This window comes from Sarcophilus harrisii, chromosome 1, assembly GCF_902635505.1.
Source record: "Sarcophilus harrisii chromosome 1, mSarHar1.11, whole genome shotgun sequence".
NCBI lineage: Eukaryota > Metazoa > Chordata > Mammalia > Dasyuromorphia > Dasyuridae > Sarcophilus > Sarcophilus harrisii.
The window spans coordinates 162,407,936-162,427,270 of record NC_045426.1 but is presented as its reverse complement, the minus strand read 5'-3'; the positions used below and the strand labels follow the sequence as shown (position 1 = coordinate 162,427,270).

The window sequence follows — 19,335 nt, the reverse complement described above, 5'->3', positions numbered from 1 at the left end:
CTGTATGCCAGATACTGGGGATACAAAGACAGGAATGAAACAGTCTTTGCATTTGAGGAGCTTGAGTAGCTTACAATTTACCAAGGGAGGGAGGCAACAACATATGCAGGGTAAATAAAAAATCAATTCAAAGTAATTTCAGAGATGGGGAGAGAACACTAAGCAGTTAAGTAATGCACTGGATAGAGCCTTGGACCTGTCAAAGATGATAATTGAGAAATTACTGACTGATGTGTTCAATCATCTGTTTTATTTACTTCTCTTGGCATAATCTGGTTTGATTTTCTTTTTTCAATTTAACTTTTTGTAGGATTATTTTCTCTCCTGAATTTTTCTGCTTTTTTTTTCTCTAGACGATAGTGATGTAATTTTCTATTTATCTTCACTGTAAGGTTTTATAAATGAGCTTGTATTCTTTTTTTAAAATGAATTTTTTATTTTTCCAAATAAATGGAAAAATTTGCAAAACCTTGTGTTGTTCCAAAATGTTCTCCCTCCTTTTTCCTGTCCCTTCTTCCCTAAACAGCAAGCAATTCAATATAGGTTAAACACATGCAGTTCTTCTAAACATGTTTCCATATTCGTCATTAAGCTTGTATTCTAAACTCATATTTTCCTTATGTATTCTTTATGCTTTGTAAGTTTAAGTATTTGCTGACTGAGTCAGTTTTTGGATTTCTCTTAGCATTGCGGTATTGGTCTCAGTTTTTTGTTTGTTTGTTTTGTTTTGTTTTTTACATTGTAATTTCTAGAGAAATTTAACCAATCACAATTTTGGCTTTTGTCTCTCATTTCTCTTAGTTTAGTAGCCTGTTAAAAATAGGTTAGACTAAATTATAGCAGTGACATTTATTGATTGTTTTACTCTTTATTCTTTTCAAATTGGGTTTTGATTTTTTTTTCCTCTGTTGACTAGATTATATGACTATGTAAATTGTTTATTCTCTCTCTCTCTCTCTCTCTCTCTCCCTCCCTCCCTCCCTCCCTCCCTCCCCCCCCTCTCTCTCTCCTTTCTCCTCCACTCTTCTCCCTCTCTTGATAACAGAGTTATACACAGCTAGTAGGTGTCTGAGGCTGAATTTGAACTCGGATCCTCCTGATCCTACCTTGCTGCCCCCAAGACAGTTAATTCTGAAATGATTTGTGTACCTATAATGAGTTGTTTACTAGCTATTAAGACACTGTCAATTTCATTTTTCTATACAATGTTTGAGATGTTTTTTGAGGAACAATACAATCTATGATCATTTCTGTTTTTGTGGCATCTTTCCCTTTTCAAGATAATAAAGATTGATCCTTGGGTGTTTTTAAAATTGTCTTCATTCAGTGTAGAGTTAGTTCTTTGTGCTTTGTTAAATATAGCTTTTTTTTTTTCCTTTTTTGAGTTCCATATTCAGCGCTGCCTTTTCATTTTGAAGACTATATTCTTAATATATAGGTATAAAAATACTTATGGAAATTTACAGCAGGGAAATTTGGGATGAGGTGGGGTTTTTTGGAAAGGTAATTCTCTTTGGGATACATTTCTGGGGGAAATATTGAGTAGACAATATTCAGAAGAGACTTTGGGCTATTAATGTAGATCTGGGAGTCATCTGCAACAAGCTAATAGAGACCTTGAGAGTTGATGAGATTTCTAAGAGAATGCATAAAGAAAGAAGAGAGCCTAAGACAGAACCTTACAATTAAAGAGTGTGACATGGATGATAATCTAACAAATGGCTCAGAAGATAGGAAGAGAAGCAAAAGCGAGAACAATAACAAAAACTCAGAAAGGAGATAATATCTAGGCAGAAGATTGCTTAGCAGTTATCAGATCTGGAGAGAAGAATGCCTTCATATCTGGCAAAGAGAACCCTAGTTTCCTTTTTTCCTTCCATTTTTGGCTGCATTGGTTTTGTTTGTACAAACCCCTTTTGATTTCATGTAATTAAAATTGTCCATTTTACTTCCAGTATCCATCATCTATCTCCTTTGATCTCAAACACTTCCCTTATCCATATAAATCTAGTAATGTTCCCCTAATTTGTTTGTATTATCCTTTATGTCTAATCATATCACCATTTTGACCTTATCTTAGTATATAATGCGAGCTCATTGGTTTGTGATTTATTTCTGCCATAACCGTTTTCTCCACAGTTATTGTGAAATAGTTAATTCTTGCCCCATTACTTGGGATCTTTGTACCTTTATCGAACACTAGTTTACTGTGGTCATTGTATTATGGATTGTATACCAAATCTATTTCATTGATCAATCAATCTGTTTCTTTCTTTTTTTTTAATTTTTATTTATTATTTTTTTATTAATCAATCTGTTTCTTATTCTGTACCAGATTGTTTTGATGAATAATGTTTGTAATAAAATCTGCTTCATTTTTTTTTTCTCCCCAATATTCTTGACCATTTGTTATTCCAGGTGAGTTTCATTTTTTTCCCCTAGTTTTAAAAAGTCTTTTGGTAGTTTGATTATTATAGTAATTAAATAAGTAAATTTGTGTACCTTTGTCATTTTTGCTGTACTGTCTTAGCCTACCCAAAAGCAGATAATAATTCTTCAAATGTTTATTTATTTGTATGGAGTATTTTATAATTGTGTTCATATAATTCCTGTGTGTGTCTTGGCAGATATACTCCCAAGGATTTTATATTGCCTGCAGTTATTTGAAATTGAATTTCTTTTTCTCTCTCTTTCTACTGGGTTTTGTTGGTAATGGATAGAAATACTGATGATTTATGTAGGTGTTTATTTTGTATCATGTACTTTTGCTAAAGTTGTTACTAATTTCAACTAGTTTTATAGTTGATTTTCTTGGATTTGCTAAATATTACCATCATCTCATTTCCAAAGACTGATAGTTTTGTTTTCTTGTTGCCTTTTCAGTCTCTTTTTCTTTTATTGTTGCTATAGTCAGCATTTCTAGTATGATGTTGAATAATAATGTTGATAATGAACATCCTTGCTAAGGCTTCTATTTTATACTTTTTACAGATGATGCTTGCCCTTAGTTTTAGATACTGATCATTTCAAGAAAAGCTTCACTTATTCTTATGCTGTCTAGTGGTTTCTATAGGGAGCTTATTTATTTTATTGCATTATGGACTGAAAAGCATATATTTAATATTTCTGTTTTTCTGCATTTATATATGAGATTTTTATGCACTAATATGTGGTCAGTTTTTGTAAAGGTGTCATATACTGCTCAGAAAAGGAAATACTTTTTTATACTCAGTATTTTCCAAAGGTCTCTCATATTTTACTTTCTAAAATTTCATTTTCTTATTTATTTTGAGGTTAGATTGGTCTAGATTTGAAGGGTAAATGAGGTCTCTTACTAGTACAGGTTTTTTTTTTTTTAATAATAGCTTTTTATTTTCAAAATACATGCAGAGATAATTTTCAACATTCACCTTTGTAAAACTTTTATGTTCCAAATTTTTTTCACTATAGTTTTAATATTTCCTCCTGTAATTAATTTAACTTTTTCTTAAAGAATTTGGATGCAGTACATTTTATGCTTGTATGTTTAGTGTTTATATCACTTCATTGTCTGTGGTAACTTTTAGCAAAATGTGGTTTTCCTCATTATCTCTTACTGTGGTCTGTGTTTTTGCTTTGTGTGAAATCATTATTGCTACCCTTGCCTTTTTAACTACCATTGAAGACTAATGGATTCTGCTCTAGCCTTTTATTTTAACTCTATGTGTCTGTTTCAAATGTGTTTCTTGTAAAGAATGTATTGTTTGGGGCAGATACATGGCAGCGGATAGAGCATCAGCCCTGGAGTCAGGAGGACTTAATTTCAAATTTGACCTCAGACACTTAACATTTGCTAGTTATGTGATCCTGGGCATGTTGCTTAATCCCAATTGCCTGAGCAAAAACGAACACAAACAAAAAAACCCCAAACACCTCAAAACCAATCATTGTTGGATTCTAGTTTCTAATTCATTCTGCTGGGTTTTTTTGTTTATTAATGAGTTTATCCCATTTATATTCAGTTACGAATGTTAGTGGTATATTTATTTTATTTCACCTAGTTTTCTTCTCTTTATCCTCTTTCTGTGACTTGTCTTCCTCAAAAATCTATTAGTTTTTTGATCACTGTCTCCTTTAATCTGTTCTCCCTCTTACTCAGCCTTCCCCTCTTTGTCTTAAAATTTTCCCACTATTTCCCTGTTAGGTAAGATGAAGTTCTTTCTCTGTGTGCATGTGTATTTCTCTTTTTGAACCTGTGCAGATAAGATTGAGGTTCATGTGATATCTCTTTTCCCCTCTTCCTTTTCCCCTGGTATTGTAAAAACTTTTCCTTTCATGACTTTTTGCGTTAGATAATTTTCTCCATTTTTCCTTTCTTTTCCCCTTCTCCCACTCCTTTTTTCTTTTCTTACCCTTTCATTCTTTTTGGCATCATCCCAACATAAGACTCATATTCCATGTGCTCTGATAAGGTAGACTCTTAACTGCCTTAATAATGATAAGTTCTTGGGAATTACTAGTATCATTTTCCCACATAGGAATAGAAACAGTTTAACCTCATTATGATTATCCTTTATGATTTCTCATTCATGTTTACTTTTTTATACTTGAGTCTTGTGTTTGAATGTCACATTTTCAATTTAGATCAGGTCTTTTCATTAGGATGTCTTAAGATCTCTATTTTGTTAGTCCCTTTTTCCCTTGTAAAATTGTACTCAATTTTGCTGCATAAGTTCTTGATTGTAATTCTAGATCCTTTGCCCTCTGGAATTTTATATTCTAAGTTCTTTTCTCCATTATACTGTAAGTTGATAAATCTTGCATAATCCTGACTGTGGCTCCATGACAGTTGAATGATTTCTTTTTGGCTCCTTGACCTTAGAGTTATAGAATTTTGTCATAATACTCCTAGGAGTTGTTATTTTGGGTTCTTTTTTGGAAGATGATTAGTGGAGTCTTTAAATTTCAATTTTTTTCCCTCTGGTTTTATGATATCTGGGTGATCTCTCTCTCCTCTCTCTCTCTCTCTCTCTCTCTCTCTCTCTCTCTCTCTCTCTCTCTCTCTTTCTTGCTGAGGCATTTGGGGTTAAGTGACTTGCCTAGGGTCATACAGCCAGGACATGTTAAGTATCTGAGGCCATATTTGAACTCAGATCTTCCTCCTGACTTCAGGACTGGTGCTCTATCCACCATACCAACTAGATGCCCCCTATATTTCTTGAAATATGATTTCTAGACTCTTATTTTGGTTATGACTTTCAGGTAGTCTTAGATAATTCTTAAGTTGTTTTCCCTGGACTTATTTTCCAGATCAGTTGTTTTTCAAGTCATATATTTTTCACATTTTATTCTATTTTTTCAGTCTTTTGACTAGTTTTGTTGATTCTTGATGATTCATGGAATTATTAATTTACACCCATGTTAGAGAAGCTGGGAGCCAATCAAGTTTCCTAAGTAGGAACTTTACCAGGAAGCTACTAGGGAAGCTGGGTCTGAAGGAAGTTGGGAAAGCAAGTGGTTTATGTGTGGTGAAGACTGTGTAAGGAGAGCTGTGCCAAGAAACTGCTATCTTATCCCATCTTCATTGATATCTTAAGCCTGAAAATTCTAGTGCCAGTCACTTTAGGTGGATAATAAAGGCTGTTATTTCAAGGAGCTTTTCCATTGTGGAAAGAGGTTTTTACAGAAAAGTTTTATTTCTTAATATTGTTAATGAAACTAAGAACTCGCAGCTACGAGTAATAGCTCTGTTAACGATGAACCCTGTGATCTTGGGCAAGTCCCTTCCTCCTTCTGTTGTCTAATTAGGATCTAGGACCTGCCCCCTAAGAAGTTTGGGCTCACTAGGACTAGGTTTGTTCCTGGAACATTTCCCCTCATCTTCCTAGGAGGTTATTTTCTCTCATTATTTTGTTCTCATCCCAAAGTAAAACTCTGGGAAATTTTAAATAAAGCTTAGGAATGGCACATATCTAAGCCAGTCAACAATCAACAATTAAGTGCTTAATATATGCTAAGCACTGTCCTAAATTCTGCAGATACTAGCAGAATCATAAAGAAATATAGTCTGTGCCCTCAATTAGTTTATGTTTTAATGGGGAAGGAGCTGAAAAGAACGGGAGGGAAGACACTGTTGTCTGAGCTTGGTAGACACAGCCCTGTGGAGTTGAGATATTCTCCTTGAGAAGAATAAAGACTTGGTGCAGGACTCTTACTTAAATTGAAGGTTTTGGGAGAAACCAGTCACTGAGAAAGTAAGGCCTTAGGGCTCAAGAGTACTTCCAGTTTGGAATCACTTACTGAGGTGAAGAGTTTCTGGAGAAGAGTCAGCAGTATAACCTGTAGAGGGAAGATTTCCCCAGAATGTGGGTATCCCATTTCCCCTACTTCACAAGTGTTCAATGTACAATATGGATCTCCTATATGGAACAGTATTTATTTTCTACACTGCAGAAAAATGTGTAAGACTCAAAGGAGTTACCAGAGTCCATGAACAAATACAGAAACAGAATGCTCAAAATAACCCTTTAGACTTTTGCAGTGGATGTACTTCCTTCTGTTGGGAGACTGCTGGGCAAAATCCCTTTCACTTTCTGCTTATATTATCTGAACAATTCATAGAAATAACATGGGGCCTTGAGAGAGAGGAGACATTAATTTCTGGCATTCTAAATTGAAATTCTGGACAAATTTTTATGAAATTCTCATCTTTCTGTTCCTCCTAGTTAGACTAATATATATATCCCTCACCTGTGTTTCTTTTTATTTACTTAGAGTGCATTTTCTCCTCATCTCCACTTCTTAACATTTCAAGCCTTTTTTTTTTTTTAAATAATAGTTTTTTTTATTTACAAGTTATATGTATGGGTAATTTTACAGCATTGACAATTACCAAACCTTTTGTTCCAATTTTTCCCCTCCTTCCTCCCACCCCCTCCCCTAGATGGCAGGATGACCAGTAGATGTTAAATATATTAATATATAAATTAGATACATAATAAGTATACATGACCAAACCGTTATTTTGCTGTACAAAAAGAATCAGACTCTGAAATATTGTACAATTAGCCTGTGAAGGAAATCCAAAATGCAGGTGGGCAAAAATATAGGGATTGGGAATTCAATGTAATGGTTTTTAGTCATCTCCCAGAGTTCTTTTTCTGGGCATAGCTGGTTCAGTTCATTACTGCTCCACTGGAATTGATTTGGTTGATCTCATTGCTGAGGATGGCCAGGGCCATCAGAACTGGTCATCATATAGTATTGTTGTTGAAGTATATAATGATCTCCTGGTCCTGCTCATTTCACTCAGCATCAGTTCGTGTAAGTCTCTCCAGGCCTTTCTGAAATCATCCTGTTGGCCATTTCTTACAAAACAATAATATTCCATAATATTCATATACCACAATTTATTCAGCCATTCTCCAACTGATGGACATCCATTCAGTTTCCAGTTTCTGGCCACTCCAAAGAGGGCTGCCACAAACATTCGTGCACATACAGGTCCCTTTCTCTTCTTTATGATCTCTTTGGGATATAAGCCCAGTAGTAACACTGCTGGATCAAAGGTCAAGCTTTTTTTTTTTTTTTTTTGATACTTCTACTGAAGTGCCACCTTCTATGAGAGGTCTCTTTTTTTTTTTTTTTAAAATAGCTTTTTATTTACAAGTTATATGCATGGGTAATTTTACAGCATTGATAAATGCCAAACCTTTTGTTCCAATTTTTCCCCTCCTCCCTACCCCCTCCCCCAGATGGCAGGTTGACCAATACATGTTAAATATGTTAAAGTATAAATTAAATACAATATAAGTATACATGTCCAAACCGCTATTTTGCTGTACCAAAAGAATCGGACTTTGAAATAGTATACAATTAATCTGTGAAGGAAATCAAAAATGCAGGCAGACAAAAATAGAGGGATTGGGAATGCTATGTAGTGGTTCATAGTCATCTCCCAGAGTTCTTTCACTGGGTGTAGCTGGTTCAATTCATTATTGCTCTATTGGAACTGATTTGGTTCATCTATGAGAGGTCTTAACTAATTCCTCCAATGCTAGCAGTGTTGCTAGACTTCCTTCCATAGTAGGGGCTTAAGAAATGATAGAATTATTTTTTCTATATGGTGATTAGGTTCTCCAATACCATTAATGCTTTAAGAAATTATTATTTTTTCTGGTGAGCTGGCCTGGAAACCTAATCAAAATCTAATTTGTGGGTTTTTTTGTATCTGTTATAATTCTTAACAATGATCAGTATTTTCTTTCAGTTTACTCATCTCTCCAGCCTTGATTTATAAATTGGGACTTTGTGCTAGTGCAGGACCAAGCTTGCGCCTGTGCTTTTGAATAATAGACCTTATTTAGTCTTAGCTTGAGTCACCTAGGTTTCTGTGTGACCTATTTCTCCTGTGGTAGCCCCTTTGAGCATTCGAAATGCTAGATCTTCAAGAACCTCTAAAGTCTCTTATAAGAAAGTGCCAGGGAATTTGCAACCTTTTTACTGGAAGTGTCAGCTCTAAGGTATATAAGCTTTGGATTTCTGCTCTACTGGTGCTTATCTCTGGGTAGTCTTTGGATGTATATCCTCTCAAGGCAACTATTTCTCACCGATCTGCCTTTGAGAGGCTTCTGGCTTGTTTCCCTGTAAACAAGGGAAGCAAGGGAGCAGAAGCTTCCTTTTCTGAGGCCCTTAGGTTATTGACTTTTTGTACAGCCTTCAAGTGGTTACTTCCTGTAGTTTCTCATTTGATTCTTAGATCATTATTCTGTCCTGTGCTTTTTTTAGCCAAAGTAGGTTTATGAGACTTAGGCTGTCCACTTCTGTTCAGATAACCATTTTGGCCAGAAGTCACCTTTCTTATGTTCACTGTTAGGTGAAGCCTTTTTTTTCCCCTAGTATAATGTGAGTTGAATAGTCCTATAAGTTCACATCTTTTTGCTTCTTTATTCAGTTATCCATCCTTGCTGTCTTTCCTTTTAGCTTTGTGTTTTCTGTAGATTTGATAAGTATATCATTTAGAACATTATTTAAGTCACCAATAAAAATGTAAATAGTAGAGCCAATATTTTCTATTTTGACATGGTAGTAAGTAATATAATATAATAATAAGTAGTAATAACTACCTTTTGGGTCTGGCCTTTGTGGCACTGGTTCACTTATATTTCTCCATCTTTTCCGCAATGAGAAATTGTCAAGTACTTGGCGTTGCCTATTTTTCTGCTTCCTTATCATTCAAGAAGCATTTATTAAGTGTCTATTATGACTACAGCATTATGCAAGGTATGAGGTACAGTGGCAAATTCAAAACCGGTTGCCCTCAAAATAGATTATCTTCTTTAAAGGATGTGTAGTGAATAACATTTGCATAGGGGATTAGGATAGAAAACATGTAGGATATAGTATTTAAACTGAACCCCCTTATTTGAAGAAATTTTGTGAGGTTCTGGTAAAAAGAGCATATATTTCAGATTTGGTAATTGGCCTATGAAAAAATACAGAAATGAGAGATGACATGTATTAGAGCAGCAAGAAGACAAGTTTTGTTGGAAGGTAAGATAATTTTTCACTTTAAGTTTGTTGATAGATTTATGCTTTAGTATGAGTGAGTTTTATGTAGGAATTTAGTTGAATTTAGTTATCTATTAATTTTTAAAAGAAAATTCTGTTTCCTAGTTAAGGAAGTTTTGTATATGAGAAAATAATATTTTTATATGTAAATACTATTGTGGAAAGATGCTTTTTGGGCCATGAGGATCTCTGAAAATTTTAAGAAATCTTTTCAGTGTGTACCCATATAAATAATGGAACAAGGTAGGTGTTTTGTTTGCTCTTCATTATTAACATGATTTAGTTCTTTTAGAAAGAAACAAGAAGGGAGAACTAACTATAAGGCCTCAATTGCACTTAATCAGTGCTTATGTTTGATGGGTTTTAGGCCTTGTGTTTCTGGGAAAGATGAACCTAGTTAGTGGGACTCTTAATTGTTGACATTATACATTTTTGAGATTATCAGCACCTTTTTTCCTTAATAACTGGGTTTTACAAAGGTCTAGACCTTATTTTGCCTTTACCATAGGCTTTTTATGTTTCTTACTGGGATATTCATGAAGAATATACTGAAACCTTCATCTTGTTTCTAGGCAGTGGAGCATGGTCAACTGACTATGGAGTCCTGTGAGGGTAAATTGCAGCAGTGAGATGAATGAATAATAAATGGGCTCGAGTTAGTGGTGACAGGACTTTCTTTCTTTCTTTTTTTTTTTTTTTAAGTTTTTTTTATTTTCAGTTGCAAATTCTCTCCTTCCCCTACCCAATCCCCACCTATTGAGAAAATAAGAAATACAAAACCCATTACAATATGAAGTCATAGAAAACATTTCTACATTAACCATGTTCTGGGAGTAAAATAAGGGGGAAATTGGTTTCATTCTGTACCTCAAGTCTATCAGTTTTCTCTCTGGTGGTGAATAGTGTTTTTCATTATTTTTAGAATTGTGGTAGGTCATTGTATTGATCTGGGTTATAATGCCTTTCACAGTTTATTATTTTTATACTATTTCTCTTATCTCATAAATTGGTATTCTGGTTCTGCTCATTTCATTTTGCTTAGACACGTAGAAGTCTTCCCATGTTTTTCTAAACCCCATCCTCTTCATCATATCTTAATAGCACAATAATATTCCATCTCATTCAGATACCATAAGTTTGATCATTCTCCAGTTGATGGATGTTTTCTCGTTTTTTGTTTTTTGTTTTTTTTTGCCACCACAAAAAGAGCTGCTGTTACTATTTTTGTACTTATAGGTCCTTTTCTTTTTTCTTTGAACTCTTTGGATTTAGTAGTGGTATGGCTAGGTCACAGGGTATGCATAATTTTATAGGTCTTTGGACATAGTTCTAAATTGTTTTCCAGGATGGTTGGAACAGTTCACAGCTTCAACAGTGTGCATTAGTGTATCTATTCTCACAAGTTCTCCCATCATTTGTTGTTTGCCTTTTCTGTTTTCTTAGTTGGAAGGTGTGAGCTAGTACCTCAATTGTTTTAATTAACTTTTCTCTAGCTTTATTAGCTGTTGCTTTATTAGCAATTTAGAACCTTTTTTTTCTTTAATATGGCTTCTGATAAATTTGATTTCTTCATCTGAAAATTGCCTTAATATCTTTGACTATTTGTGGAGGCAGAGCCAAGAAGGCAGAGTAAAGGCAGGAACAACCCCAACCTCTCTCCCAAACCATTCCAAATTCCATTAAATAATGACTAAACAAATTTTAGAGCGTCAGAATACCTTAAAAGATATAGTAGAGCATTTTCCACCCAAAGGCAACATAGAAGCTCAACAGAAAAGGTCTGTGGCTCCAGGATTGGATTCATATGAAGTTCCAGTGAAGGCTGTGCTAGCTAGTGTAGCCCCTGTTGGGTCCCCAGGCCCAGCCGCAGTGTTAGGTAATCTGACATCTGAATCACCAGCAGTACTAATGGCTTCCAGACTTCTTAGGCTAGGGACACTAAACAGAACTTGGGAGGTCAGCAAAGTAGGTCTGTGGAACTATAGTGGGAGCCCAGTATTCATTCCCAGCCCTAGTCCTGACCCTCACTCTGGCCCTAGAGTCAGTAAGGTGGAACAGGATCAGTGGTGGTGCTGGTAGCTTTTGGAGTTCTTAGCCCCAGGGACACCAGCAAAGATTTGGAAGGTCATCAGAGAGGATCTGTGGCAATGGAGTGGAAGCTGGGCATGTAGTCCAGTGCAGCATTAGCCCTGGCCCTGGTCTAGTGTAAGCAAAGCGGGATTCTGTTGCGTTAGCACACTAGATCTTACAGCTATAGTGAGGCAGGGACAACTCCTAACAGTTCCAGGGGAGAAAAGAGTGCTTGTGGTTAGGATGCACAAAACTCCTGAAGCTGGGGACAATGCACCTTCCACCCTGAGAAAGTAGTTCTATTTTATAACAAAGACTTAAAAGCTGAGTAATAGGCTAGGAAAATGAATAAACCAAAAAAAAAAAATTCTGGCCATTGAAAATTATTATGGTGACAAAGAATATCAAAACACACTCTGAAGATGATAATAAAATCAAAGCCTCCAAGAAAAATAAGAATTGAGCTCAATCCATGGAAGAGCTCAAAAGGGATTTCAAAAATCAAGTAAGAGATAGAGGAAAAATTAGGAAAAGAATTGAGAGTGGTGCAAAAGGAAATACAAAAAGATAATGAGGAGGAGAATGTCTTAAAAAGTAAAATTGGCAAAATGAGAGAGGAGGTCCAAAAGATCATTGAGGAAAAATAAATTCCATAAAAAATAGAATTGAACAAATTGAAGCTAATGACTTTATGAGAAATTAAAATATGATAAAGTTAAACCAAAAAAAAAAAAAAAAAGAAAAAAATGAAATCTCATTGGGGGAAAAAAAGCTGACCTGGAAAATAGATCCAGGAGAGGTAATTTAAAAATGATTGGTCCACCTAAAAATCATGATGAGAAAAGATATCCATATCATCTTTCAAGAAATTATCAAGAGAAATTGTCTTGGTATTCTAGAATAAGAAGGTAAAATAGGAATTGAAATAATTGAGCGATCACATCTTGAAAGAGACTGCAAAATGAAAGCTCCCAGGAATGTGATAGCCAATTTCCAGAACTTTTAAGTCAAGGAAAAAATATTGCAGGCATCAAGAAAGAAACAATTCACATATAGTGGAGCCATGGTTAGGATAACTCAAAATTTAACAGATTTTATATTAAAGGACTCTGGAGAGCTTGGAGTATGATATACTGGAGAGTACTGGAGTTGTGATTACAACCAAGAATCATTTACCCAGAAAAACTGAGTAATCCTTTAGAGGAAAATATTGGATCAAAGGCTGTGCACAGTTTGATAACCCTTTGGGCATCGTTCAATATTGCTCTCCAGAATGGTTGGGTCAGTCACAGTTCCATCAACAATGTATCAATGTCCCAGTTTTCCCATATTTTTTCCAACATTATCATTATCTTTTCCTGTCATCTTAGCCGTCTGAGAGGTATGTAGTGGTATTTGTATTCCTTTAATCAATAGTGATTTAGAGCATTTTTTCATATGATTTTCTAAAAATGGCTTTAATTTCTTCATCTGAAAATTCTCTCTTCCTATTCTTTGACCATTTATCAATTGGAAAATGGCTTGTATTATAAATTTTAGTCAATTCTCTATATAGAAATGAGACCTTTTTCATAGCCCTTGGATATAAAATTTTTCCCCCCAGTTTTCTGCTTTTCTTCTAATGTTGGCTGCATTCTTTTTGTTTGTACAAAAACTTTTTAATATAATCAAAATTATTTATTTTGCATTTCATAATGTTCTCTAGTTCTTCTTTGGCCATAAATTCCTTTCTTTACAGAGCTAAGAGGTAGACTACTTGTTGTTCTAATTTGCTTTAATCACCCTTTATGTCTAAATCATGAACCCATTTTGACTTCATTGGTAGAGGGTATTATGTTGGTCAATGCCTAATTTCTGCCATACTGTTTTCCAATTTTTGTCAAATAGTGAATTCTTACCTCAGAAGCTGTAGTGTTTAGTTTAACAAACACTAGACTACTATAGTCATTGACAAGACTATTGTGTTTTGTGAACCTAACCTGTTCCACAGATTAACTACTCTTATTTATTAGATAGTACCACCAAATGGTTTTGATAACTACTGCTTTATTATATAGTTTCAGGACTGGTACAGCTAGACTATCTTCATTTGCATTTTTTTCATCAATTCCTTTGGAATTTTTGACCTTTTCTTCTTCTAGATGAATTTTGTTATTATTTTTAGCTCTATAAAGTATTTTTGAGGCAACTTGATTAGTATGACCCTGAATAAGTAAATTAATTTGGGTAGAATTGTCATTTTTATTATATTAGCTCAGCCTACCTCAGCACTTGATGTTCTTCCAGTTGTTTAGATCTAATTTTGTGTGGAAAATGTTTTCTAATTGTGTTCATATAGTTCCTGGCTTTGTCTTGGTGAGTAGACTCTCAAATATTTTATGTTATTTGCAGTTGTTTTAAATGGAATTTTTCTTTCTGTCTCTTGCTGCTGGATTTCGTTGGTAACATACAGAAATGCCAGTGATCTACATGGATTTATTTTGTATCTTGCAACTTTACTAAAGTTGTTAATTTGTTATTAATTTTTTAGTGGATTCTCTCGGATTATCTAAGTATACTGTCATATCATCTGCAAAGAGTATTAATTTTGTTTTTGTATTACTTATTCTAATTCCTTCACTTTTTCTTCTCTTATTGCTAAAGCTAACATTTCTAATACAATATTGAATAGTAATGGTGATAATGGGTAACCTTGTTTCATCCATGATCTTATTGGGAATGCTTCTAGTTTATCTCCATTACATATGTTTGTTGATGGTTTTAGATAAATACTACTTTTTGTTTTAAGGAAATCTCCATTTATTCATATGTTCTCTAGTGTTTTTTTAATACGAATGAGTGTTGGATTTTGTCATACTTTTTCTGCATCAATTGATATAAACATGATTTCTGTTAGTTTGGTTGTTGACATAGTTTTCCTAATATTGAACCAGCCCTGGTATAAATTCTACTTGGTCATGGTATATTATCCTGGGGATAACTTGCTGTAATTTCTGCTAATGTATAAGATTTTCATATCATTATTCATTAGGAAAATTGGTCTATAATTTTCTTTATCTGTGTTGACCCTACCTGGTTTAGGTATCAGCACTATATCTTGTGTCATAAAAGGAATTTGGTTGAACTTTTTCTTCCTTTATTTTTCCAAATAGTTTGTATGATACTGTAATTAATTGCTTTTTAAATGTTTGGTAGAATTCACTTGTAAATCAATCTGACCTGGAGATTTTTTTTTTTAGGGAGTTGATTAAGTTTGTTCAATTTCTTTTTCTAAAATGGGACTATTTAAGTAATTTATTTCCTCTTGACAATCTATATTTTTGTTAAGTATTCCTCCACTTCACTCATATTATCAGATATATTGGCATACAATTGGGCAAAATAGCTCCTAATTATTGCTTTCTTATACCTTTCCCTTATTCTATTTTCACTTCTATTAGCCTCTTCTTTTCCGTTTCCCCTTCTTCTCCCACTTCTCTATATAGAAAGACAAGTTTCTCTCTGAAGCCATATATTCTCTCTGAGCCAAATCTTTTAAGAGTAGAATTCACACAATATTCATCTCCCTCCCTTCTTGCCTTCAGTTATAATAAATAGATCTTTACCTCTACTTGAAAGGTATTTTCCTTCATTTTACTTTTCTTCTTTTTCCAGTACAATCTCCTTTCTACCTCTAGTTTCTATTTTATATTATCACAATAAAATTGAATTATACCTGTACTCTTTAAGTATATCCATAATCTCATAAAAGCAAGAAATCTGTGTATTGAAATGCTTCAGAGCTCTTACAATACAGTGATCAGTATTGACTTCAGTTGACTGGTGATATGAAAAATGTCTTCTTTCTCCTGGCAGAGATTTCATTGTATAAATGCAGAATGAGATATGTGTTTTGAGATATCTTGATTTTTTTCACTTAATTTTATTTAAGTTAGTTTTTAATAGGGGAGGGAGTCACTGGGAAGTAACAGTGATAAATAAAAAATTTGAAACTGAGAAACTAGATATGATTATAAGAAAATCTCTTTCCTCTTCCATTTTCGTTATTAAGTTCACTGTGATCAGTATGAGATGGGATGGATTATTAAAATAATGGACTCTTTTAAATTTATTTTAAATTTTCTGTTTCAGGATCCATCAGTTACACAGGTGACAAGAAATATGCCACCAGGACTTGATGAATATAATCCATTTTCTGATTCTAGAACGGTAAGAATATTCTTTACCTTATCACCAGTGATTTATTTAAATTATGTAAACATTGCATTTTCTTGCTTAAATGAAGTGTTATTTAGAATTTATGAGCTTTTTATTTTAAACTATGGGGACAATAAATGATGCAAAATTATTATCAAAATCTTATTAAAACAGTCTGAAGATATTTTTAAAAAGTATTTTTATTAAAAAAAAAAGCGTATTTACAATATATTTTATTGAAATCTGTACCATCTTTGTGGTAATGTGAGGTAATGTCCCTTTACAGGGAATCCTCATTAGTGTCTCCTCAGTCCCTTGGCTATACTAGATGAACTTCTTAGTTTATCTGTTCTAAAATTGTATTTGCTTTATATCTTTTCCCTTGCCACAGTGATCAAGTGGTTACTGACAATAGCAGTTTCTAGTTTCTTTTTAGTCTTTTCATTATTGTTCTTCATTTATATCTATGAAGTTTCCCTTAGAAATAATAATTCCATGTCCGTTCTTTTGTCTGTTTTCTGTTTTCCATCTCAGCTTCTTTAAGTGGATCTGTTTGCAGTAGTTTTAGTTGCTTGCCATACTTTATTTTCATAATTGGAGATGCTGAAGACATCTAGTTTCATTTTTAAAATGTATTTATTTTGTTAAATATCTCCTATTTATATATACAAATTTTTTAAACATTCCTTTTTTTTCAATCACAGTTTCAAATTCTCCCCCTCATATCCATTGAGAGGAAAATCAAAATGATATACCAATATCATATGTGAAGTCATGAAAAACATAATTATCTGTTAGCCATTTTGTAAAAGAAAACACAAAACTCTCCAAAAGATAAAAGTGAAAAAATATTTTGCTTCATTTTGTATTCAGTTTATCATTTGTCTTTCTGGAGTTGGAAAGCATTTTTCATCATGTATCCTTTGGAATTGCCTTGGATCCCTGTCTTGATCAGCATAGCTAAGTCTTTCACAGTTAATCATTATTACAATATTGCTGTTAACTTGTACAGTGTTCTTTAGGTTCTGATCATTTTACTTTTCTTTATTCTTGAATCCCTTGAACTCTTGCCCTATGGAGGAATTGAGTCTGTGAAAAATAAGTTTATAAGGAATGAGGTCAAGGAAGAAATGGAATGATTGGAGATTATGGTAAAATAGAGTAATATCAGGGTTTCTGATTATGGAAATGCAATACTTGTAGATAATGGTGAGTTCCAGGGTAATATCCTTCCTTTTTGTGAGGTTAAAGTATAGTGTAATGTAGATCATGTGGTTTGAGGAGATAGAGAATTTGAGAAATTAAGTTGTTTGAATTTCAATAGGAATGTTAAAAGTCTGTAATATAAAAGCAAAAGAGTTGAAGAAGAGAAAGAGTGGACCAGGAGCAGAACTTATTTATTTATTTTTCTCAATTATATATAAACATTTTTAATCATTTAAAAAAAATTTGAGTTCTCAAGAGAACATTATATACAGCAATAACAAGGTTATGTGATGATCAACTGTGATGGACCTTGTTCTTTTCAACAATGATGTGATTCAGGCCAATTGCAATCTATTTTGAAAATAAAAAGCTATTATCAAAATAAAAAAATGAATTTAATTTTTTTTTTTGAGTTTTAAACTCTCCCTCCCTTCTTCTTCCCCCTCAATCTCTCTCGCTTCCTTTTTCCCTTCCTTTTGAGAAGGCAAGCCATTTGATGTAGATTGTACATGTACAGTGCTTCTTTAGAGTAAGAGAGAATTCACCTGGGGACAAGTATATAATAATTACTACATTATGTATAGGTGTGCAAATGTTAATTAAATGAACTTCCAATGAGAAGAGGTTGCTGAATGATAGCAGCAAAAGGAGTCTAAATGTGGTAGCAAATGCAAGGAATATTCCAGTTTCATGTGTTGGGGATATGCATGAGGGTTTAGCTAGTACTCACAAGATTCTGCTTCTATGCCTTTACTCTATCACACCATCCAGTAAAACTGTGAATATTCTATTTCATTAGCTAGTCATTACTACCCCTGTGTCCCACCCACTTGTTTCTCTAACCTAGGATTAGACTAAAGCTTCTCATCCCCACTCCCTACCTCCTCCTTTTAATCTCTATCTGTAATGTCCAGCCTAGCTCTCTGGTGGGCCTTGGGATCAGCCTGAGGCCTTGGGCTTAGTTGGGGAGTGAAGTGAAGGAGGACAGCAGATGTGCGGCTGATCAAAGATAGAGTCTGGCTTCTGGAGTCTGGAGCCTGAATTCTTCTCTGTGGCTGAGATTGCCGTGGCCCAGAGAGTGTGAGTCCTCTGTGACTCCTTTACTCCAGTAAAAAATTGCATCACTACCTCACACAGAGCATACCCAACCACACTTGAGCCTGCTCCAACTTGTCAGGAGAGCTGTCACATTATCTTACGTATATATATGTGACTAGAATGAATACATCAATAGCTAGAGAATTATCAACTATACTGAGTTTTAAGTACAGCTTTTCAGAGTTCCAGCCCTCTACACCTCCCGCTTTCTTTTGTTTTAGAACACAGGTGCGTCATGCCCTCCCTGACTTCTCAGGAAGAGAGGTGAAAACACCAAAAGGAAAATGGGGTGTCAAACCAGATAATGTTAGCAAGTTTCCTCTGGGCTGAAATTGAGAAACAGGTATACAGAAACTCATCAGCATGGGGGGTATTACATAGCAATAAAGCACAGGTTAGCAGTGATGACTCTCCCCACAGCCATTGCAGTCTCAGTGTGTTGTAACAAACATGAATTATACATGCAAGTAGTGATATAACAAACAATATGAATCAGCATGGCATTGTAAAAGATTTCCAGAAGTCCTGGAAGGAGGGTATATTGTAATGTTCTAGTTGGTTTTCTGGAGGTCTCTGGACCAGCCTTTGTTTTAACAAAGTAATCATCATGAGAATAGCCAGGTTTTCCAAGTCCAAATTCTTTATTATCTCCTTCACAATCTAGTTTCCTTGCTTGGGATCCAGGGCTAGCTTTCTTGAGGTCCTCTGGAATGTGTCTTGGTTTCTGTGGAGGAAGCAGGAGTACCACCACCATGGTCTCTGTCTTTAAGTCTATCTCAGCCCGGGGACTTGTGCTCTAGCCTCCAGTCTTCTGTCCCTCTGATTTCATCATTGTAGGCGTGAATCTTTTGTAGAATAGGTGTTAATTTTGTACAACTATATTTAGTACTAAGTACATATACTGAACTAGAGAACTATTAAGCACCATGCTAAACTGGATAACCATTGTATTATCAATTCCACTGAGTTAGCATCTTGTAAGAATCCTTGTTTCAAGTACAGAGTTCTGGCATATAAGCTTATATAAACAACAATCACATATACACCTCCTTCAACAGCCAAGAGATAGCCCAAAGCCAATCTACTTTCCATTACTTCATGTGTCAGGGAATCCAATGATTCCTGTGGGTTTTGAAGTTCTGCAACAGTCTTATCAACAATTTTTGATGTTTATGAGTCAATTGCCATAACTGCCAAGATCTTTCAGTGGTGGGC

The 19,335-nt window shown here is 34.4% G+C and overlaps 1 protein-coding gene across 2 annotated transcripts in view; it reads left to right on the top strand.

Moving 5' to 3' along the window:
- The window catches only part of SCAMP1 (secretory carrier membrane protein 1), a 101,889-nt gene that overhangs the window by 38,363 nt on the left and 44,191 nt on the right, over positions 1-19,335 (top strand). For both annotated transcript variants that reach the window (XM_003759421.4, XM_031966173.1), the window contains one exon: positions 15,751-15,828. In XM_003759421.4, coding sequence (XP_003759469.1) covers positions 15,751-15,828 — 78 coding nt within the window. The remainder of the gene's footprint in view (positions 1-15,750; positions 15,829-19,335) is intronic.